The following is a 21,485-nucleotide window of genomic DNA, read 5'->3' as shown; positions in this document are numbered from 1 at the left end:
TCCTTACCCTGTTTTTTTGTGCCATGCTTGCTACAGCTACAGACTCATACATCTGTGCATGTTGCTTCTGGGTGTCTTTTTCAGTGTGCTCTAACCGGTCGACCAGTTCCGTGATCCTGGCCTGGTAGTCTTGGGTGCGGCTGTGGGCCGACTCGAGCTTGCCTTGGAACTGCTCCACATCTTGTCGCAGTTTCACCTTCTCTGCATCAATGGACACCTTAGCCTGAAAATACAGAAACAGTAACAGCTTTGAAATTTGGAAGGTGATATGATCGGAAAGCAGTAATTTACTCCAAGGTCTTTTCCTACACCACAACATAGTAATTGCCAAAAACTGTACGTAGCTCAGGCACATTTCGCACCTTTTGAGATTTTGACTTCTGGCCATACCTGCTTAGCATTCTCCAATCCAACCTCCGCCACAGCTAGTCTCTTCACCATCTCATTATGCTGGTGTTGCAATTGTCGTAACTCTTGCTCGAGACTTGTTCTCTTCATCTCCGCATTTCGTAGTTCCTCCTTGTAACGTTCCACTTGCTCCACAAGGTGATTGTTCTTTTCTTCAAGGGTGATACGAGTCTGAAAGAAACAGATGAGGTTAACCACTTTTTCAGCCAATTTTTTTATATAGCGGCGTTGTGGCTGGTTCCTCGGTCCTTGCGCCATCCCAAAAACTGCAGATATGTTTTAAACAACTACTGTGTTAAGGCAAACATAGACTAGGAATGAGCCTCAGTGGAATCAGATATTAAGCGGCTGGATCTTGTCTACTTCATACATCATGATAGGGTGCACCTAGAGGCAAAACACTGCAGAGACAGATATGGTATCAGCAATTACCAGGGCCATTCCACCAGACGTAAGCGACTTTAGAGAGAAAGAATAGAAGCTGACGTGCAGTCCTGCAGAAAACTCCCTTTAGAAGAGCTTGGGTATGGGTGAGGATGTTTTCCCTTTAAGTAGAACAGGATTGACCGCAACAGTTCTTCCAACACCAAGCAAATTATAAAACAACCATTCCAAAAATTTGAAAGCAGATATCTTGAAAATGTTAACATACATTTTGCTGCACAAGAGCACTCAAAGTGAGTTTTTTCTGGGGCTAAACGTGAGTAAGACAAAAATGTTTTATAACAGTGAAATACTGTAAATCTTTATGATCTAAATGAAGATCAACAACTGAATGAAGACGGGAAATGCATTTGAATTTCCTGTGATTTAATGAACTGGGTTCTTTCAAGTTATCATCAACCCTGTCACCACCCTCATGGAGTGTCAAAGCTGATTTCTGTTGAAGTAAAACTAATCCCATTCAATTCAATTGGAAGTGTCCTTTACTGACCTTGTCATAGTCTGTTCTGATAGTGCCGAGTAATTCAGCAAACTTGTCCTGGCTGTCCATTGCTGCCCTATCTTTCAATGAACTGCTATTACGGTAGGTATCCAGCTCTTGCTTCATGGAGAGGCACTCGTGCTGAGCTGTGGACATCCTAGAATGAAAAAAGAGACAAATTGAAACAACATGATTGTTTGGCTGCCTCCAACCAAAACTCTATCTATGCCGCTACAAGGTGAGTCAAGGTCTGCCAATTCTGCAGAGGGGAGTTCATGCCTGAATCGTGAATGAGTAATTCAGGGGCCATTTTTATCATTTAATTTCATATACTGCAATCTCAAACATTTAGAATAGACACTGGAGCTGACTGGAAGAATGACAGTCACTGATAGAGTACTCAAGTTAAGAAACCATGGTTTTGAGTCTTACTTTTCAAGAGTGCTATCCAAGCGAGCCTGGAGCTTAGCATTGTCCTCCTTTTCTTTCCTGAGAGCATATTCCTGGTTGTCATGTGAGCTCCGCCTCTGGTCCACCTCACGTTGTAAGTTGGTCAGGATGGCAGTTCTCTCCAGTAATGAGGTATTGGCAACACTCAACTGAAATAGGATGACTCAGAATTAGATACCTGAACAAAGGAGGATGAAGCTGGGTACTTTTTTATTCTGGCGTATCCTGACCTGTGATTTACAGATTTTAGAACTCTCTTATAGTGAGTAAGAAGGAAAATGACTTCACTCTGATCCATGGTCTCATCCAGGGATAACTGCTTGGGGAACTACAAAAGCGTCAGAATAAATGTGTAACATCAACATGAGTGTGGTGTTGTGTGGGTCAACTTTGAAAAAGTGTAACAATAAGTGAGATATTTTGGGTAGAGGGTGACTTTCGAGTAATCTTAAAGACGGTAATTTATGACAGCAGGAATAAACTGAGACATGACCCCATAGTGAAGTCCAGCAAATACTTCATGAGGATGACCACAGCCAAGTAGGTACTTGTAGGTGCCAGTGCTTCCAAAACCATCACACAATTTTGAACACTTTAAACAAATGGAACAAAATGAATCTTTTGAAGGAAGACAGACGTGGGAGGTTGCAAAATATTGTTGGTACCATTCTTGTAAGATGTTTGTCTGATTCCCGTTTCTGAAAATCAACCATCAGATTGGACATGAAAGGGATGAACAAAATGTTTTAACCGGAATAAAATTCTGACCAAATACCAATTCAATGTGCCCCCTTTTTTGTGCCCACACAAAAATGAAAACAATAACAGTTAACAAAGGACTGACTCCACAGTTCATCGCAAACTTCAAAACAGAAATGATCATTTCCAGTCTCACCTCATTCTCCACAGCACCAAGTTTGGTCTCCGCAATGCCGACCCTCTGGTACAGAGACTGGTTGGTATCCTTGAGAGCGTTCATCTCCTGGTCCTTTCGATCCATTGACCGGTTCCATTCCTCACGCTCCCGCTGGATGTTGCGCTCCAGTTCGGTGCGGGCCATTTGGGCCCTCTCTAACTCATTGGAGGCATGATTGTACCGTGTGCGCAGGGATTCCAACTGGAAATACCAAGAATAGCAGAATAATTCAAAGTGTCTAATGCCACAACAAAACATTTTTGTAAATTGTGTTCTTGTTCAGCGAATTACTGGAATTACTCAAATCATACTTCCATATAAGTCGGGCATGGACCCCCTTACTTCAGAAAGATCTTTGAACTTTCAGAGAACACAAATCTTCCTCTCGAAATGACCTAATTTCAAAGCTACTAACCTCACTATCCAATTTGTCCTTAGCCACCCTCTCCTTGTCCAGGCTGGATGAAAGCAAGCTATTCTCCGTCTTCAGGCTGTTGAGCTGAGTGGTGTATTGCATGGATGCGTGAGCAAGGGCTTCTTCATTGAGTTTCTGAAGAGGAAAGAATGGAGATATGAGCAACCTTGTAATTGTAAATTGGCAGGAGACACTACCCACCCAACATCTGAAACCACCAGTGAAAGAACACCCCAAGATTCCAGCCAAAGTTCGCCCAAGAGCTGAACTGATGAAGAACTCTACATGTACTTACAATATCATGCTTGAGGTCCTCTATCCTCGTAGTCAGCTCCTCATTCTCTGTCGTCAGCAACCTCTGGTCATCCTTGGTGCGGCTCTTCAGACGATCCAACTCCAACTTCGTACCATACAGCTCCGTCTTAAGCTTGTCAGCGGCCTCTCGAACAGAACGCATGTTTTCATCTGCTTCCTCTAACTTGTCAAATGCGGCAGCTTGTTTCCCTGTCTGTCTTACGGCTTCAAGGTTTATGGACTGTTGCATTTCGACTTGTTTTTCATTATGCTGCTCCTGAAGTGCTCGAGCGTGTTTCTCCTGGGCAAGGCTACGAATTGCCTCATTCTTCTCATCTTCGAGCTGAAAAATTAGGCATAAACTATAAAACTGAAAGAATACTGCATAACATCATCATCACCATTACCAGCATTATAACCCTTTTGGATTTAGCCAGAGGTATGGAGTCCACTTCTGCCTACCATCCACCCGCCTGGGTTTTCCCCGGGATTGAACTTGGTTATGAGGCCCTCAAACAGTACCAGCCAGCACAGACATTGAGCTATGGAGTAAAGTGGATATCACTTGACCCAAGCTACTTAATATCACTTTAGGGGAGATACAGTTGTCGTCAATACTTTGCGTGTGACTTTATGGTCGTACCTGTTTAATGAGGGACTCCTTAGAGCGGAGTTCCATCTGCAGGTTCCGCATACCAAGTTCTGTCTTTTGCTTTGCATCAAGCTCTCTGCAATGAGGAAATACATAAATGATGGATCTACTGGTTCTAGTCAAGTATATTATTCTATTATCCTCAAACTATGTTTTTACTCATTTCTGTATTAGGCTGCAGTTTCAATCATGTCACTCTCCCGACAAAATCTCAAACCACACAAGAATCAATCTTCTCAAATCACATAACCAATTAAATTTAAACCCAATTAAATTATTTCGGATATTAGACATAATCAAAGTTAGATCAACCCAAGATAAACCTTATACCCATACAATGGATTACTAACTAATATCCTACTTAATCCCCTTTGTTTTCATTGTATACATTACAATCCATTTAATAGAGTAATCTGTCTAATTCCATAATGAATATATGATTCCACAATAAAATCACGTAATGAGATTTTGTAAGGTATTTCTTGTTTGTTTTGATTTATGACCTGACCAGACATGTTGACCCAACAAATCAACTTGTAAAATGGTTACGGGAATTTTTTTTTACATCTTTGTCACTCAGGATGAACTAACGAGTACTTACTGGGTATACTGCTCTTCCTTCCTACTGAGTTGCTGCTTGGTCTTCTGCAGCAGTACCTCGGCATTCTTCCTCTTCTCAATCTCCTCATTCAAGTTATAACTGTAAGAATCCAACCGGAAATCCTCATCATTATCACAGTAGTTATCACAGCGAGAGTTAAAACCATGCGAAAATAGAACATTATCAGCAAAATCTATTGCACTGTCAAAACTTGTGTTTTTCAAGTTTGGTGAATCGCGCCCATGGAGGGTTAAAGAATGTTCCAGATCAAATGCATCAAGTTCTGGATCCATGAGGTATTTTGCTCTGGTGCTCCCTAAAGCGAGATTCAAGACACCAGCTTTGGCACAAAAGCTCTCCAAAGAATGCTTCAGGGGGTCGTTCCTGTTGGACATGTTTCTGAAATGTGTCTTGTCAATTTCTTTGACAAGACTCCGCCTTTCAGCTGCTCTTTCAACACCGAAATTTCCCGGATCAAACTCCTCTGTTTCATCAAGTTTAAAGAAAATATCCTGCAATCTTTGAGGTAATCTTTCAATATTGAAACTATAATCCTCTGCGTTTTTCTCACTGTCATAACTAGAGCCAACATGTTGAATGTTTGGGATGACTTTCTCACTTTCTTTGTCGACGGGCAACACGGCTTCATTGCTAGCAGTCCCAACAGCACACACTTCCCCACCCTCAACATTTTCAGTAAAAGAGATCACACCCCTCTCTCCTACAGCACCCTGAGCTTGGGGGATTTTGGCACATTCGATATCTTTGATTGCATCACAAGTACAAATGCTTTCTGGGTAATCACAGTCAGAGTTAGCAACCAAATTACGATTAGTTCCTTTCTTGGATTCGGGATCACTACTATCCCCACCAGAGTTCATCAGGTCTTTCTCATCTGGTTTACTGAGATTATGTTTAACTTCACCAACAAATTTCAAGTCTTCACTTTTATGATCAACATCACAAGGGCTTTCTTTATCACAAAGTTCAGGCAAAACAGCAGCATTTTCGGCCATCAAACCACGAAAAACATCACACGAAACACGTTCTTCAACAATGAGATCTTTTTCAGCACATGTCGATTGTTTGAGATCATTTGGCTTGGCACTATCACAGACTTCACTCTCAGAGGGAATGCGATCTGAAAGTTTGGACGTATTGCTTGCTTTGTTGATCTTCCCAATAAGTTTCTCAAGGTCCTCATGGACGCTTGCAATGTCCTCGCTGATCTCATCACGAATGGACCGATCAGATTTCTCAGAGTCTGAGCCACAAGGAGCACCATCAACATCTTCCACAGACCCCTTTGTTGGGAATAAACAGAGATCCTCCCAATCTTTATCTAAAACGTTGATATCCTCCTTTGTAGCACAAACTACTTCTTCCTCCACCTCACTAGACTTGGCATCGTCTGCTTCAGAAAATAAGTTTGCATCACTGAGATTGTAGACAGAGCGACTGAGATCTGGATTCCTGCTGAAGCCAATGCCAAGATCCTCGCTCTCCTCTTCCACGACGTGCGCATTCTCAACAAGTTTTTCCTCCAGACTTTCACGTTTAATGCCTTGGTCAAGATCCTTTACCTCATCTTCAGGAGATTCTTGGGCACCTGGGGCAGTTTCATTTGACTCTACACCATGGTGGCTGAAATCAGCCTCCAAAATAGATGCATCACATTCTGTATCACAGAAAGAGAAGTCAGCCTCAGTCTCCATCATGGAGTGGCCCAGGGCACTGTCCGCCACCGAATATCCAACATGTCCATCATCGGGAAGTGACTTCCTACGAAAAGATACCCTTCGCCTGACACCATTATCTGCCTGGGAGACTAACACTTCTTCTTCTTTGGCCAAGTTATCACAGCCCAGGACATGTTCTTCCTTTGTCTCCCCTGCTGCTCCCTGTAAGTCATCCTTATCATCTTCAAGGCAATCGAGTGCCTCTCCAGATTCTTCCTTCTTCTTTTTCAAATCTGCAGACTCATTTCCAATCTCCCCCAGGGGTAGGGCAGGCAAGCGAGACCTACTGAACCCACTCGTAACCAGGTGACACATGTAAAGACACACATGACAAATCCACGCTAACACGAATGCCAGCTTCTCAGATTGTTCGTCTGTTGAAGGCATCATGGAAGTTCAGCCACCGAATGTTCCTGAAAGTTCTCTAACTCAATCAAAGGTCCTTGTTGCTTATTACTGCTGGAATGACCAAACAACCAACTGACAGTATTTCACCGAATACCTTAAATGTTGATGGGGCCCAGTTATTCCTTATACAACACACCTGGCTGAAATACTATCCTAAGTGAAAGTCGATCCTCATGTATAATAAGTAATCCAAGTTAAAAGATTTGTTTTCTGTATGTATGTGGGTCTATACACTGTATCCAGATATCACAACAGGTCCTTTGTGAAATGTGTCCACGCTGGTCAAGTCCTAGCCTAATTTTGACCTCTTGAAGTCGTAAAGTCGATTGTCCATGTCTAAATGTGGTTTCCCAATATTTGTTTACATTAGTACCAGGCCAACACAAAAAATATTACACCTTATCCATAAATTTGGCAGGAAATTATCATGACTCATTAAATTTCTATTAGTGTCAAGCTGAGAAGGCGTCAACTGGAATACTTCCAAATGAACTTGTGTATCCCAAAAAACTGGCACTGTGCATTAATCCTCGGTGTTAATCCAGCCGGCCGCCCAATTACAGAGGTGGAGGATTTTAAAAATTTTCTTGATGATGTCTGACCAAAATATTACAATTTCTCTGTCTCGGAAGACCAACACCCAATAATGATATAGCTAGATACGAACACATCTAATGTGTACATAGTAAACATATTTTATAGACGCTAACAAAGGCCTACTCGGAAGGTTGGCATGCGTCCAAAAAGGACTGGCACCGTGCCACTAGGACTGGACACAATAACATATCGGGTTTAGATTACAATGACGATTCCATTCGTGGCATTGTTGAGACTGATCAAGAATTTTATAAGTAATTTGAAAGACATAGTTCACTAGACTTCCTCAATGGATTGTCAAGCATGGCACGAAACGATGATAAGGATAGTATTTAATCAACCTATCAAATCTTCTTAATTTAAATCAGTAGAATAGTTCGTCAATCAGTGTACACATGTTTAGGACATAGAATGTTATCGAGGTCGACCATTTGTTGAGGACAAATGCACATCCAGAACAAGTAATGAAGTGAAATATATTTGAAAACTTTGTTTTTTATCTATCTTGGGATAAATATCGTGCCCTTCCTCATTCATGTCCCCACTGCCTTCGAAGGTCAAACCATTCCCAGAACTAATATTTGTCACAAATATTTTCACAAATACCAATTGACCAGAGATCTACGAAAAGGATATACAACTTTCTTTCCAGTCATGTTTAAACTTGGCTAATTCCCTAACAAAACATCGCTGTTGGCAACAATGGTATAACATTATTTATCCAGACCACCAAGTGTGTCTTCTGTAATTAACTGGACGGAAGAAGTCACCTGAAGGCCCATGTTGCCCAACATGGTGCTGACACCTTGAGTTGAAGCAAAGAACTAATTTTGAGAAGCAGGACACCATAGAAATATATGAAGTGACTTACTCGAGAGATCGTAGCTTGGATTCCAGCTCAACTTTGTTTTGTTCCAGGTTGGACCTTGCTTGCGCCATATCTTCAATTTTTCTGAAATTAAGATTCTAAAGGTTAAAACATCAATGCCAAATACCGGTACTTCAGTTTGAGTTTGACAATATTAGAGAGAGATTTGTTGTCTCAACTTGGCAGCACACCCCTCTAAAGCCAGAATAGCGTCTATTTTTTTGCCAAGATAGGTGCTCCTTCTAATGATATAACATTTTGAAGAATCTTTTTCGATTCTTTGAGACTGCCCAGTGAGCTAAAATGTTCAGCATTCAAACTTTCATGGCTTACTTTTGCAAATCGACCCGCTCTTTCTCAAGTAGTTTTTTCTTATGATCGACTGTAACCCTGGCACTCTTCTCCTTCTCAAGCAGACGCTTGTGTTCACGGAGCTGCTCCTGCATCCGTAAGATGCTCGTTGAGTCTGCAAGGAAATTATGGGAGATTTTTATTTTAGGTCTTAGGCATTGATGAATACGAAGCCTTTTCAAGGTATCACACATCTGGTCACTACATGAGTCAAAGCTGGCAGGAACAGTGCATTCTAGAAAAGAAGACTTCAATATCAAATTGCATTTTATTACCGTTGAGATTCAGTGAGGTATTCATGATGTCAGGTGTCCGCGGTGTTGTTGGTCTGTAGTTCATGTGGATGGAATCTTCATTCTCTGTGGAGGTGTACGACAGGCCATCATCGCCGTTGATGTTATAGTTGTTCGGGATAGGGGTGGAGCTCCCAAGGACACCATGGACGTAAGAGCCCAGGGGAGATGTCAAATCACGGCTGAAAGGGACAAATGAGACCATTGTTAAATGTTGGTAGTCTTAAGTCCTTGTGTTCGGTTGTAGGCTTGACAGTTGGACCAAAAAGTGGTTGTAGTATTATAAAATCTGCCACTTCTCGACCTGGGTGGCTACATTTGATGTCAATTCTCCCTGCCTGACATCATAGGATAAGCAAAGAATCAAATTCAAACTTCATATTCAGAATCCATTTTTGCATTTTCTAAACCAAATCATGGCTGCAAAATGCACTTTATGCAACAAAACAGGACTGTTTACCGTATTTGTAATTCACGTAAAGCTCGTCTTTGGAATTTATCCATGGTAAAACATCTTATCTACGTCCCAAAATACATGACTTGGTCACACCCAGTGTGGGACCAGGCAGGGTTGATGACAAGCTTGTTGCTAGGCTGGGTTGCCAAGGCCAGTCAGAGGAACCCTGGGATTGCCCTGGAACAATGCTCTGACTGAATGATATGATTGGAGGGTGGATGTTGCTACTGGTTACAATAGCAGCTGCATAGCAACTGTCTTGTGAAGAGCCAGTCTTCCAAATTTTTTGCAGGTGATGGTTTGGAAAGAATTTCTCTCATGATTTGCGGACAAAACCATCCAACAGCTTCCAGCAACAGTGAAATCAATTACAGTTTGTATCCAATTCCATTTATGGACAGAATCTGGCACACTGAAAGATTTGTGGCAGATTTAATGCTTGTACTTCACTGCAGTTCACAGTTTGAAATCTCACACGGTTGGCAACAATAAGATCTGTTGCAGTTCAAATTTTGAAATCTCACTTGGCAACAATGAGTTCTGTTGCAGTTCACAACTTGAAATCTGAGTTGGCAACAATGAGTTCTGTTGCAGTTCACAACTTGAAATCTGAGTCGGCAACAATGAGTTCTCTTTCAGTTCACAACTTGAAATCTGAGTTGGCAACAATGAGTTCTCTTGCAGTTCACAACTTGAAATCTGAGTTGGCAACAATGAGATCTGTTGCAGTTCACAACTTGAAATCTGAGTTGGCAACAGTGAGATCTGTTGCAGTTCAAATTTTGAAATCTCAGTCGGCAACAATGAGATCTGTTCCAGGTCACTTTTAAATTCCAGTTGGCAACAATGAGATTTGTGCAGTTTGTTCTTTTTTCGCCAGTACTTACTCTTTATTGATATGATGATCCCTCGGAGAGTCGGGGACCACATCGCTGGTGTAAGTATCCTCATCCTCGAGGCTACCGTCCAAGCTCGGATGAGACATGCTCCTCCCCAGGTGGCGCAACCGTGCATCCTCCAACTCTTTCTCTGCCTTCTCTCGCCGAGCCTTGATCTGGCGCGATCGCTCATCGTGACCGCCATTCAAGTTACCATGGTCGTCCCTGCAAAACAGGATAAGATGAAAGACTTAGCAAGTGAAAAGCTACAAGTAGGATAGGAGTCTGGATAACAGTCAGATGGACTCAAAAGATTGACGTTGCTGCAGGACTCAGAAGATTTGAGGTCGCTGCAGATCACAGATTTTGATATATGGGCTCCCAGAGAGCTAACAGTCAAACTTCAATCTTGTGACTGCATTACATAAAGTATTAACAGGAGTTAAAATGTAAACTTTTATTTCTTAGGTTGCTTAAACCTGTCATAACTCTTAGCCATTTGATCAATCAGCGGGGTTGCCATTGAAAAATTCACGCAAATGCCACAGAAAATATTGAAGTTTTTAATAATGTGTCAATAAGATTATGATAAGAATACAAAACGTCTGTCCACATAAAGCTTAATTTTGGCAGTTTTGAGCCAAATAACTGTAACATATTTCTACAACAAGCTTCTATTGGAGTTCTGTCACAATAGGCCCTTCTTCACCATGGTAATGTTGTCAGGGGAAGTAAACAAAACTTATTTTACCGCAAGGAACTGAGAATGTTTAAATCTATCTGACTTTGCCTGAGTAAGTTCACAAGTGTATAATGGCCAATCTGATGTTCGGTCGATTTGCTGAGTAAAACAAAATTTGACTTCAACAAGGAACAACTGGTCAAATTTACGCTCTTTATCCCATTATTCTGTACATGAGCAAGTTCTCAAGTGCATAATGGCCCTCTCAGCGTCAAAACTTTTGTCGAAAATGAAAGAAACACAATCAACATATCAGTAAGTGCTACTAAATTATTTGAAAAACAAAGTCCAAGTCAGACCATCAGCCACGAAGTTGGAAACAACTGCAATCAGTAATGCAGTTTTTGATGACCATTGCAACAAAAATATTGATACTGCGAGGAGCTATGCCAAACTTTGAGCTTTTTCTCATTGTAACCACGTGAATTAACCTAACATCCACCCACACTCCTTCCATGATATGAACTAGCCAACGAGAGCCCAAAGAGTCAAACTAGTTCACTTCAATTAAATTGATTAGTTTCTTGTAGGGCCTAAAGTGTTGTCATTCTGAACAAATGAAAAGTTGGAAAGAACAATTGCTGGTATTGTCTCTTGCCCCTTGTAAGGCCTAGGGTAAACCAAGGCCCATTTCAACTCTGTGTGTATTTGTCTTGTAAAGAACGGGTCCGTGTGATCGAAGACCGTAAATATTTTCACATTGGCGCAAATCAAAATGTTGAAGTACTCAAATGGAAACAAACCTCTGGAAGTTATTTTGTGGACCAAATGATGTAACATTCCTGATATCTCCACTTTAGGCGCCATTCATGATGCAAATAAAATGTGTCCTTGAACATAAAATGGCCAAAAAGCGTTTGAGAAATCTCGTCCATCTACTACACCATGGTATGGATCTCGCGGGACGGGATTGGTGGAAATAGCAAGCAAACAATCACTTTTACCAAGATCTAAACTCGATTTGAAATAATCCAATTTTCAGATCACATTTTTTTCTGACGAAAGCTGCATATCTTTTTCTTGATCCTATTTTAATGAGGTGCCAAACCAGCATGCCCAATTAGCTTCTAACACCACAAGAATGGACTATTATGGAAATAAACACCCTTTATCGAGAAGTTTATAGAACAAATACAACAAATCTAATAATTGTCCGAAAAACATTTAAGAATTCATGCAGTCTTAAGTTCAACATCATCCCTAACAAACTACTTTGGCCATTAAATCAAAATCCAACAGAAATTTAGGCCAATTAATTGAAGATTAGGTGAACCTTCTAATATCCTGTTTGCAGAATTAGTAAGGGTCGCTGCTAATTAGGGCTTTAAGCCCGCATATGAATCGAGAACTTTACCTTGCAAATGAGAGAAGCTTTTTAATCAAGGCATTGTCATTTGACCACAGTTCATCCGTCATCTGATCCAACCCTGTGGAGTAACCATGACCAACGGGAACTCAGGCCAATCTACATCAACCAATGTCAACACACAAACTCTAACTGAAGACCATCGCACTTCAGCATAAATATTGTTCACACATTAATGAAAATGTTCACCCCAAGAGACTGAATACTGTAGTACAATTACTTGATAAATACACAGTTGTATCATGTCTTTTACATGTGAAAATCACCTCCAATCCTCATTCATTCAGAGTAGTAGTATAGTCACATGAATGGAAATGCTATTAGTTTCTGATATTAATCAACACTCCCAGCTGATGAAGTGAGTAGCCCAGTTAAGGGTAGGTCCTTCATTCTGATTAGGATGTGTACCATGCTGCATTGTAATCAGTAAAAGTGGCATCATCACAAAACCATTAATTTGTTGAATCGCTTGATTTTTAGATGCTTGCCACTTGCACCATTTTATTATTACATGCCGCTGATATATTTTTTGTGATACATACCAATAAGGATAATGAACGGCTCTAAGGGCAAATGGCATCCTCCCGATTTTAAAAGTCAACAAGATGAGGAATATTATCCAAGTAATATGTTTCGCGCATCAATCACTTGCTGGATCCAACTCAAAGAATCCAGAATGAATCAAGGGCCTCCAAGGATGGGGGGATTTCAAACTGAAGACCACCACACCAACGGTAAAGTAATCCCGCTCGCTAGGCAAGGCAAGTTCCCTGTCAATGTGGTCACAAGAGTGCACTGGGCCAAAATAAGCGGTAGGCCTTTGCCCGAGAACCGTCAATCAAATAGCCGTTACACAATATTGGTCTGTACATGGTCTAGTTGCTAAGCCATTTACAAGGCATGGCTCAGTTAAAGGGTTATTTCTCAAGTTTGCATTTCACTTCATATCTGAAGAATGTCAATAAAATTATCAGATATCAGACCAGGAATTAAACATGAAAATAAGTTGTTTTACTCCAATTCCATGGCCGGCACACAACACCAGAGATTGGTGCCAAATTAGACAGAGTCATCAGCTAGTGTCGTTTAGATTTTGGGGCGGACTTCAAGTGTTCATACCTGTCTAACTAATGATTCTCAAAAGATTACACCTATTGACAAAGATCGTAGAAACTTTGACAAAAAAAGGCCGACCGTTTATATTTTCACCCATATAAGGTCTAACAGACAAAATCGTTTAATCCTTAATGAGTAAGCGGCAAATAAACATCGGTAACTTATACAAGCACTAATGAATAGCTGTGATCAGTTAAAGGATTTACCAATTTCTGCAAATGTTTTATTTACCCTGCCATGGGCATGAACCCACCTTAAGCTGATTATGTTTAGACAATATGCTAAAGTCAATATCGAATTTAACAGTAAAAACCCAAGTTTCATGTTTTTTTCTTTTAAACTATAAGTCAAGATCAGAGGTTCAGTTAGTTCTCCATTAATCTCTCTTTCGCAGGGCGGTTTTGAACGCATAGACAAACGCAAGCAGAAACGTAGTAATATGAAAGATACTTACTCAAAATTCCCTGAACCACCTTCGATGCCTTCATGGTCGAACGAATTTGAAGAGTAGAGGTGTGAGCGATTTACCTGAAGAACAGAATGGAAGAGAATTGAGCACATGAAAGTCGGTACAGAAACGGGTTCAATATTAAGAATGAGACTGGTTCGAGACAGAGGTCGATCTGAAATTCCGTATTGGTGGAACCTAATGAAATCAAGAGTAGTTCAAGATGTCATGTCAGTACCTGATAAAAGTCCCATGGCCACGGAAAATGTGACGATATTTCTATCACCCTGATAGACCTGATCTGCTCAGTCGTCAACGGAACGCTCAATGAATGCTCCTCGGATTCACCACCATTCTGTCTCTTGATCAGAAACAACATCCAGATTTCGATAAAAGTCTGAATTCAAACTCTGAAGCTACAGCATGCTGCATGCAATGAAAAATGTACTTGTATTGAAGAACGAGATATGTGCTTTATAAAATTACGGCAGCATTGCCGTTGATGTGACTTTTGTAGAAGAACTATTGCTTCAGCAGGAGTACAAGTAAAACCAATTTGCTTGCAGCCTGCTTCACTTCCAGTCCAATAACCCATTGAGTGAATGATCATGATCACCAAACTCGACTGAACGATTTGTAACAGTTAATAATGAGAAACAGTTTCATCTGGGATTGAGCATACATGTAGATGCCTGATCATTAGGTTGGGTTATAGACTTCGTCACCTTGGTGATCTTTTATCGCTGTATTCTTTCACTGCTGCCGACAAGGAATTGAATCATTTGCTCGGCAAATTTAATTTGAGCAACAGCATGCAGATTGAATGATGAATATTACATTGGAATGAGATGTCGTACCACGAGATCTGGACCATGTAAAATCTTACATAATATGTCAACATGAATATTTTACTCTCATTGAGTTTAGGGGTGTCTGAGCACCAAATGACACAGTAAAGACCATTTGCTACCCAATATCTCAGGATTTCTTTCATGACAAAATTCAACCCAGTATTGCACTGCTATCAACATACATACACACATTTTATTTCAACTGTTGAATCACATTGCAAGTTTCTATTTTATATCTGTTCAGGTCCACGCAGTCCAAACACCTCATATTTACTCCACACAAATTAGGAAAGATAAACACATTTTCCAATTTGTGTGTTTTTCTTTCCCACCAAACGAGTTTACATGTTTGCCCAGTTGGTCATTTTGATACAATGCCAGACCCAAGATCCTACTTTCTCTATTTTTGTTGATAAAGGGTAAACAGACTGTGCTTACAGAACCAGACGACCCATTAAAATTAAAATTTCTTTACTTTACAAAGTCTTTTAAAAAATCTATTTGATTTCTTCTCTGAAAATAACACTTGTGGCAGACATTCTAAATACTGACCCACTGACAAAGGTGTAAAAAAGTATTCTAAACCACCTTGGTTTAATGATTCACTATCATTTTGACCACATTCGCCCACATTCGTGGTTTTTGGTGAGACAACCAATATCTTTATGCAGACTGTCAAAACATGCAAGACGGGCATCACTAGCAAAAAAGTTTTTTATAACATTGCCAATGACCTGGAAAAGGAATGACAAACATTCATTTTCAGCTGAGCTGTTCCCGGATGGGATAGCGAAAGCTCACTTACATCACTCAACACTAATCGTCATCTTATCATCACAGAATGAGAGATTCTTACCTTCGGCCTCCCACCAAATGCAGCCTGCAACATTGTTATCGTTTGTGGAATTACATTCAAATAGCAAAAAGCAGACGTTAAATTGTCTTCCAATATTCAACAGATGCCTGAATTGCATCAGCAGCATGAAGTCCTCAAACCTAGCAGCAATGGAATGCACCCCTCATTCACACATTTCTGAATGTAGGCCTACTCTTTAGACAGTTCTCCTCTTGCGATATTGATCCTCGACAACAGTCCGAAGTTGAAATTGTTAGTCAAACATATTGGACAGGATATTTATTTGTTTTAGGCTTGGTGTGTAGACTTATCAAGCATCTGGCTGATGTTTATTTCAGTATATAATATTCCTGATTTAGTCCATATGTTAATCCCGAGACCAACTCGATATGGTACATGCAGTTCAAATAACAAATCCAGATGAAGTCAATTCAGATGAGGATTGTGTTAGCCAGTTCCTTTTTAAAACCAATGATACAGAATGGCCAGGCAGTCCAGAATGATCTTCAGAGACTGGTCACAACCTTCGAACTAAGCACTACCCAAAAGTGGATTAACAGTACACTACCGCAAAAGGAAGGATCAAAAACTGCCCGTTTGATATCCAGCACAGATATGAAAGTATATACCACTCAACATTTTAAAAATATATCCATTTCAATCCTATGTTTTGAAGGGAAATCAACTGTGTCCTAAAATATCTGATGTAAATTGTAATGTCACTTTCTGAGCCTGTCCAACTCAGGAAAAGCCACCATGCACAACATGCCCCTGATATCCGACTGTGATATAACTAGCTGCATTATCAGGCCTAAACACCAAACTGCACAAATGAAATGATTGCATTGTCATAGCTTGTTTGTACACACATCATGGATATATGGATATGGAAGCAGCTGTAACTCTGACGCAAATATAACTATAACATCAAGCTGGCTATCATTCACTTCCTGCAGTGCAATGAAAATTATCAATAAAGTTCACTGGTGTGTTCAGTTCTAGTCACAGAGACGGTGACAGATGCCCTGCTTGTGATTATGGGTAAGTCACTCTACCTCCCCTGGAATGAGTTGAGAATCCCCAATCAAAAACCTAAAATACCATCGACTGGATAACCATAACGCTATCTCTCTATACCCTTAAAAAGTTGGAACTACAGAAGAACCTCTCTATTAAGGACATCCTCGGGACTGACAAGTGCTGTCCATAATAGAGGGGTGTACTGATTAGAGAGGTCAAATTGAATGGAAACAACCAATTTGGGACCAAACCTAGTGTCCTTAATTGAGAGGTTGTCCTTAATAGAGAGGTGTCCGCTTAGGGAGGTTCCACTGTACATTTATCTTGAACAGGGTCTTGTTAATTCTCACCATACCTTAGCATCTGGTTCATCAGTCATATCCCAGTCCAAGATGATTGTTGGAATAGCAGGTTCTGATATGGCATTACGAATCATGTTTTTTTTAATCCATTGACATGTATTTAAGGGAATTTCAAAAGGAGAAATAATGTCTTCACAGAATCAAGTTAACCTCCAAGATGGAAGTTTTCAACATCTTTCAAAATGAATGAGTATCACTACACATACAATCTTTATCACAACAGCACAAAAAGTTCACTTTCCTTTCACAGAATGTACAGCAACTTTTGCGTTACCCAAAGGTAGGCTTAAAACTAATCAAAATGAAAACTAATCTAATCCATTCCAAGCACCCCCTTCCCCACAACACTAAACATTATTACCTCAAGATAATAGGCCTACTTTATTGGAAAATCCGAGCTAACAAAGACTGGCACCACATGTGCTAGCATGCTAGCTGGGAATCCCATGGGACACAGACACAATATGCAGGCTGAACAAATCCCTGGAGAAAACCCCTTGCTTACATTTTGTTAAAGTGGGCATGAAGCGCAAGTCTGGAGCACAAAATGTTAAGGTCAAAATCTGACAGCTGGTTTTGATCTGGAGATCTTTAGCAACAAGACCATTACCACCCGAGGAGTAAAACAATCATATTCAATGCAACAAGTCAATTGCATGAGCATGGTTTTCCAACCCACATCAGAAGGAAAAACCCATTGCCAGGAAAATTAGAATGGCCAAGCAACTCAAGTGACAGCTGTTCCTCATTGATTGCTCAATTGACCATGTAACTTCTAGTGCCAACTTTTGAGGCAAACCAACAACCAACTACAGCACAACATTCCAAAAGGGAATCCTTCTTACCGCTTCAACTGTAGGTGCCTCCTCCTTCGTAATGATATCCCTCATCTGATGATCTAACTTGCGCTGCACCTCGGCCTCAAACTCTTTCTTCTCCTTTGCCAAGCTTTCCTGCAAACATTTCATCTCCTCAGCTTCTTTCTCCCGATTCTCTCGGTCCTTCTCAACCTTCTGCCACTGAAGAAAAACGGATTTAGATTGTCAGCACCATGAGGGCAAGAGTGTAAGATCCAAAACAGCTCAAATTGGCTAAAACATTGCTAATGTGATGGTGCCTAATCAACACGAAGTTATCATCAATTCCCACCGGAGATTTTGGCAATTCAGGTTCTGCGTAATCACACCAACCTGTAACTCAATCTCCCTCTGCTTCCTCTCCTCAGCAGCTTGTTTCTCTGCCTCCTCTTTCCTTCTCCTTTCCTCCTCTTCCCTCTCCCTCTTCTGACGCTCAGCCTCCTCCTGCTCTCGATGTTTCCTCTCTCGTTCCTCTCGCTCTTGCCGTTCTCTCTCCTCGGCCAAGCGGACGATGTCTGCAGCACGCACCTTGGACTCCTCCTCCTCTCGTTGTTTTCTCTCCTGAAATAGAAGTAATCAATGTGAATTATGGGACTAGCAACGGGAGAGGGGCACAGACTACAGTATTAGTCTACACTCCAACCTAAATATCTTTTTACAGTCTAGGCTGTGAAGGGTATCAATCTGGAGTCCTTTTTTCCGGTGTCGTCCAAATGAAAGTTTCACAACGTCGATTTGATGAGGCTTCTTGGTCCCGTGCAGCCCACTTATCTGGAAAATGATGAACTTAGCATGGTCCAACTTTACCTTTTGTTTTCTTCTCTCGACCTCCCATTCACTGATTGTCTCCTCCGTCTCTTCCTCGCTCTCATTGATGGCCTTCTTGATCTTATCAAATGGTTTAGCTGCCGTCTGGTCAGTGGGTAGAACACCAACACCATCCTAAAATCAATACAAAACACTGAAATGCTGCATTCATAAAAGCAATTGTGTAAAATCAACAACCCATCCCAAGCCTTGCCCATGAGATGACAGAACACCAAGCAATACAAACTGATGAGTCCCTAGTTGTCAATTTTGTTTTTCTAGCTCCAGATAGAGGTTTCCCATCAAATAGCTTCTGTATTCTTACATCTGAGTCCCAGGCAGACTCCTCATCTTCGCTTGGTTTCTTCAGCAGGCCGGACAGGTTCACGCTGGCCTTCCCACGTGGAGATTCAGCCTCTGTCGAGTCCCAATCACTGTTCGCTGACTGGAATACAATAATTATCAGCATGATTTAGTTTCTCAGACATAAACTTGATGGAGCAATTCTGTTCCAAAAGTTCTCCAACACTTGGTTCTAACAACATCTAAGGAGTCAACATTAAAGCTGCTGTTAGGTATTTTTGGAACTCATTTTCTAGATCAGTGATACACAAGGACTTGTATACCCCCCCCCCCCCCCCGAGTATTTCTAAAATCATACAAACAGCTGCAAGGTAAGAATGAGCAACAACAAGAGGAAGAAGGCATTATAGTTAACAAAACACACTTAGTAATGATGGGAAACCTTATAAGAATACTATCACTTCAAAAAGAACACTTTGTAAGAAGAGATCTTGACAAATCAATTAGAGGAGTTGAGCACTCAAAAAGTTTTAAAGTCATATCCGTAAGCTACTGTTAAATGATGGGAAATGGTACAGAGGGACAACTTAAGGAAAATTTTCATTGAAGGGAGAAAAAAAGTTCAAATAAAAATCTGCATGCTTCAGGTACAACAACTGTTACAAATTCAAGAAAAAATCTTCAAAGTTAAATTGTTATCATCTATCTCCTTGTCACCTTTGTTGGTACATCGATACTGAGGGATGCATCATGCTGCATCACTTCCTCTATTTCTGAATTTGATGGAATCTCACTGATGCTGCCAGCATCTTCCTCAAAGTCATCAGAGTAATCAAGAACCTGATAGAAAATGGACCAAGTGAGGAAAATATTTGCAGGGATGTTAAGACTATGGTGTACCACTTGTTCATAACTATAGACATCATAATTCTTAACTGGATGAAAATTTAGAAGGCCTAAAGTGCCTCACAAACAGTGATTTTTGTCACTGTGACCTGCAGTCACAAAAATCAAGTGGACCATCTTTCGACTTTCAAGTCTAATGAGTTAGTCAGCACGCAAAAAGGGAATCCAACACTGAACCTGGCACAACAATTGCATTTGAATAATGCATGACAATATTCAACAAACAGTTCTGTGCACCAATGGTTGAATAAAAGTAGAGTGAAACACGAAAATCCTTAAGAAGACAAAGAAGTACAGATCGAATAAACAGACTACTTATCCCTGAACACCAATGAACAAAAAAATAAACAAAGACAAAATCTACATGTAGTGCAACTAAAGTTTGTAAGAAGCTGTGACTATCAGCTCTCACCTCTTGGCGCTGGGGAGGTGGGGGTGCCTCCTTTCTTTCAGGCAGAGGCGGAGGCGCCTCCTTTGGCTTTGTTGGAGACGGGGGGACCTCTTTGGGCTCAGACGGAGGGGATGGTGCTTGGACAACAGGATTCTCTACAACTGTACTATCCCATGCACTCGAGTCAAACGACTAGACAAAGACGAATAGTCCAGAATTACTTAGCGGAACATTCAAACATGCTGTCAGTTTAACCATGGTGGCATGAAGCTGGTACATACGACTCTGAAGAGTGGCTGCAAATCTGTGCATCTGGAAAACTTCTCCAGTGTCTCATTTTGCCTTAGACTGATTAAGTTGGATTTCATTCTGTCTTCACTTTGCATTATACTTCCAGCTGAAGAGCAATAATCATGCTTTCATCACAGATTTGCAGCCATTTGAGTACCATGCTCAATAAGATAACGATATAGTTACAGGAGTGACTTTAGCACTATGAGGATGAGGCAACAACAACCGAGGTGGCCGCCACTTGGTCACATTCGAAAACCAGGACCACTGATGCTGCTAAAGGAAAGACATACAATCAGTGTGACATGAGGGGATCAATGGAACACGTATACATGTAGTACATGTTACAGTATAAAGAATGGATTTCTAAATGACAGAAGGGTATCGGTAATACAAAACACTTTTGAATAGGAAGGTACATTACACAAATGACTACGAATTCGTAATGGCTACAAATTATGTCTCTGTTTTTGATTACATGCATTACAGTAACAACATAGAATCATATCACCTGTTTCGTAAAAAAATTAGTGTTTTTGCTTGACGGTTGTCTGAAACATCAAGCATTTAACAAATAGAGGAAAAGTGCGTGAATCTAGAATCACCACATGAAAGTGTGTTCAAGAGAATTGTGAAATTGAGAAAACATCAATTTGATGCTTGTTGCTTGGGTACCATTGTGATATACATTTGGCTGCAGACAGTCAACAAAAATCTACGACACTGCAATGACTGATGAAGGCAAATTTAAGTCTTTGTTGACCATCTGCCGTCTGATTAAAGTGGGTGGTGCACTCAATACAAACATCATGTGCACACAAACCACGGAGTGACCTCACCTCTTTTTTCTCAACCAAAGGTTTCTTGTCATGAGGTAGGTCGTTGTGAGGTTTGACAGCTTCCTGACCTGGGGAATC

The 21,485-nt window shown here is 40.7% G+C and overlaps 1 protein-coding gene across 16 annotated transcripts in view; it reads right to left on the bottom strand.

The window, feature by feature from the left end:
- The window catches only part of LOC135491514 (ankyrin repeat domain-containing protein 26-like), a 46,487-nt gene that overhangs the window by 11,401 nt on the left and 13,601 nt on the right, over positions 1–21,485 (bottom strand). For 11 of the 16 annotated variants that reach the window (XM_064777441.1, XM_064777455.1, XM_064777445.1 and 8 more), the window contains 20 exons: positions 20,299–20,469; positions 19,003–19,122; positions 18,678–18,812; positions 18,204–18,431; positions 17,859–18,032; positions 13,931–14,004; positions 10,262–10,477; positions 8,900–9,099; positions 8,607–8,739; positions 8,277–8,357; positions 4,662–4,760; positions 4,052–4,136; positions 3,410–3,751; positions 3,115–3,249; positions 2,679–2,900; positions 1,766–1,932; positions 1,343–1,490; positions 1,061–1,102; positions 391–579; positions 8–223 (listed from right to left, as the gene is read on the bottom strand). In XM_064777441.1, the coding sequence (XP_064633511.1) occupies positions 8–223; positions 391–579; positions 1,061–1,102; positions 1,343–1,490; positions 1,766–1,932; positions 2,679–2,900; positions 3,115–3,249; positions 3,410–3,751; positions 4,052–4,136; positions 4,662–4,760; positions 8,277–8,357; positions 8,607–8,739; positions 8,900–9,099; positions 10,262–10,477; positions 13,931–14,004; positions 17,859–18,032; positions 18,204–18,431; positions 18,678–18,812; positions 19,003–19,122; positions 20,299–20,469 (3,177 nt within the window). Of the gene's footprint in view, positions 1–7; positions 224–390; positions 580–1,060; positions 1,103–1,342; positions 1,491–1,765; positions 1,933–2,678; positions 2,901–3,114; positions 3,250–3,409; positions 3,752–4,051; positions 4,137–4,661; positions 4,761–8,276; positions 8,358–8,606; positions 8,740–8,899; positions 9,100–10,261; positions 10,478–13,930; positions 14,005–17,858; positions 18,033–18,203; positions 18,432–18,677; positions 18,813–19,002; positions 19,123–20,298; positions 20,470–20,754; positions 20,845–21,485 lie in introns of all 16 variants that reach the window. The other 5 variants (XM_064777452.1, XM_064777454.1, XM_064777457.1 and 2 more) reach the window with 3 other exon arrangements.

The sequence above is a fragment of the Lineus longissimus genome, chromosome 7 (genome assembly GCF_910592395.1).
Source record: "Lineus longissimus chromosome 7, tnLinLong1.2, whole genome shotgun sequence".
NCBI classification, from domain to species: domain Eukaryota; kingdom Metazoa; phylum Nemertea; class Pilidiophora; order Heteronemertea; family Lineidae; genus Lineus; species Lineus longissimus.
The sequence above is the reverse complement of the archived record's forward strand: the minus strand, read 5'-3'. Positions and strand labels throughout refer to the sequence as shown.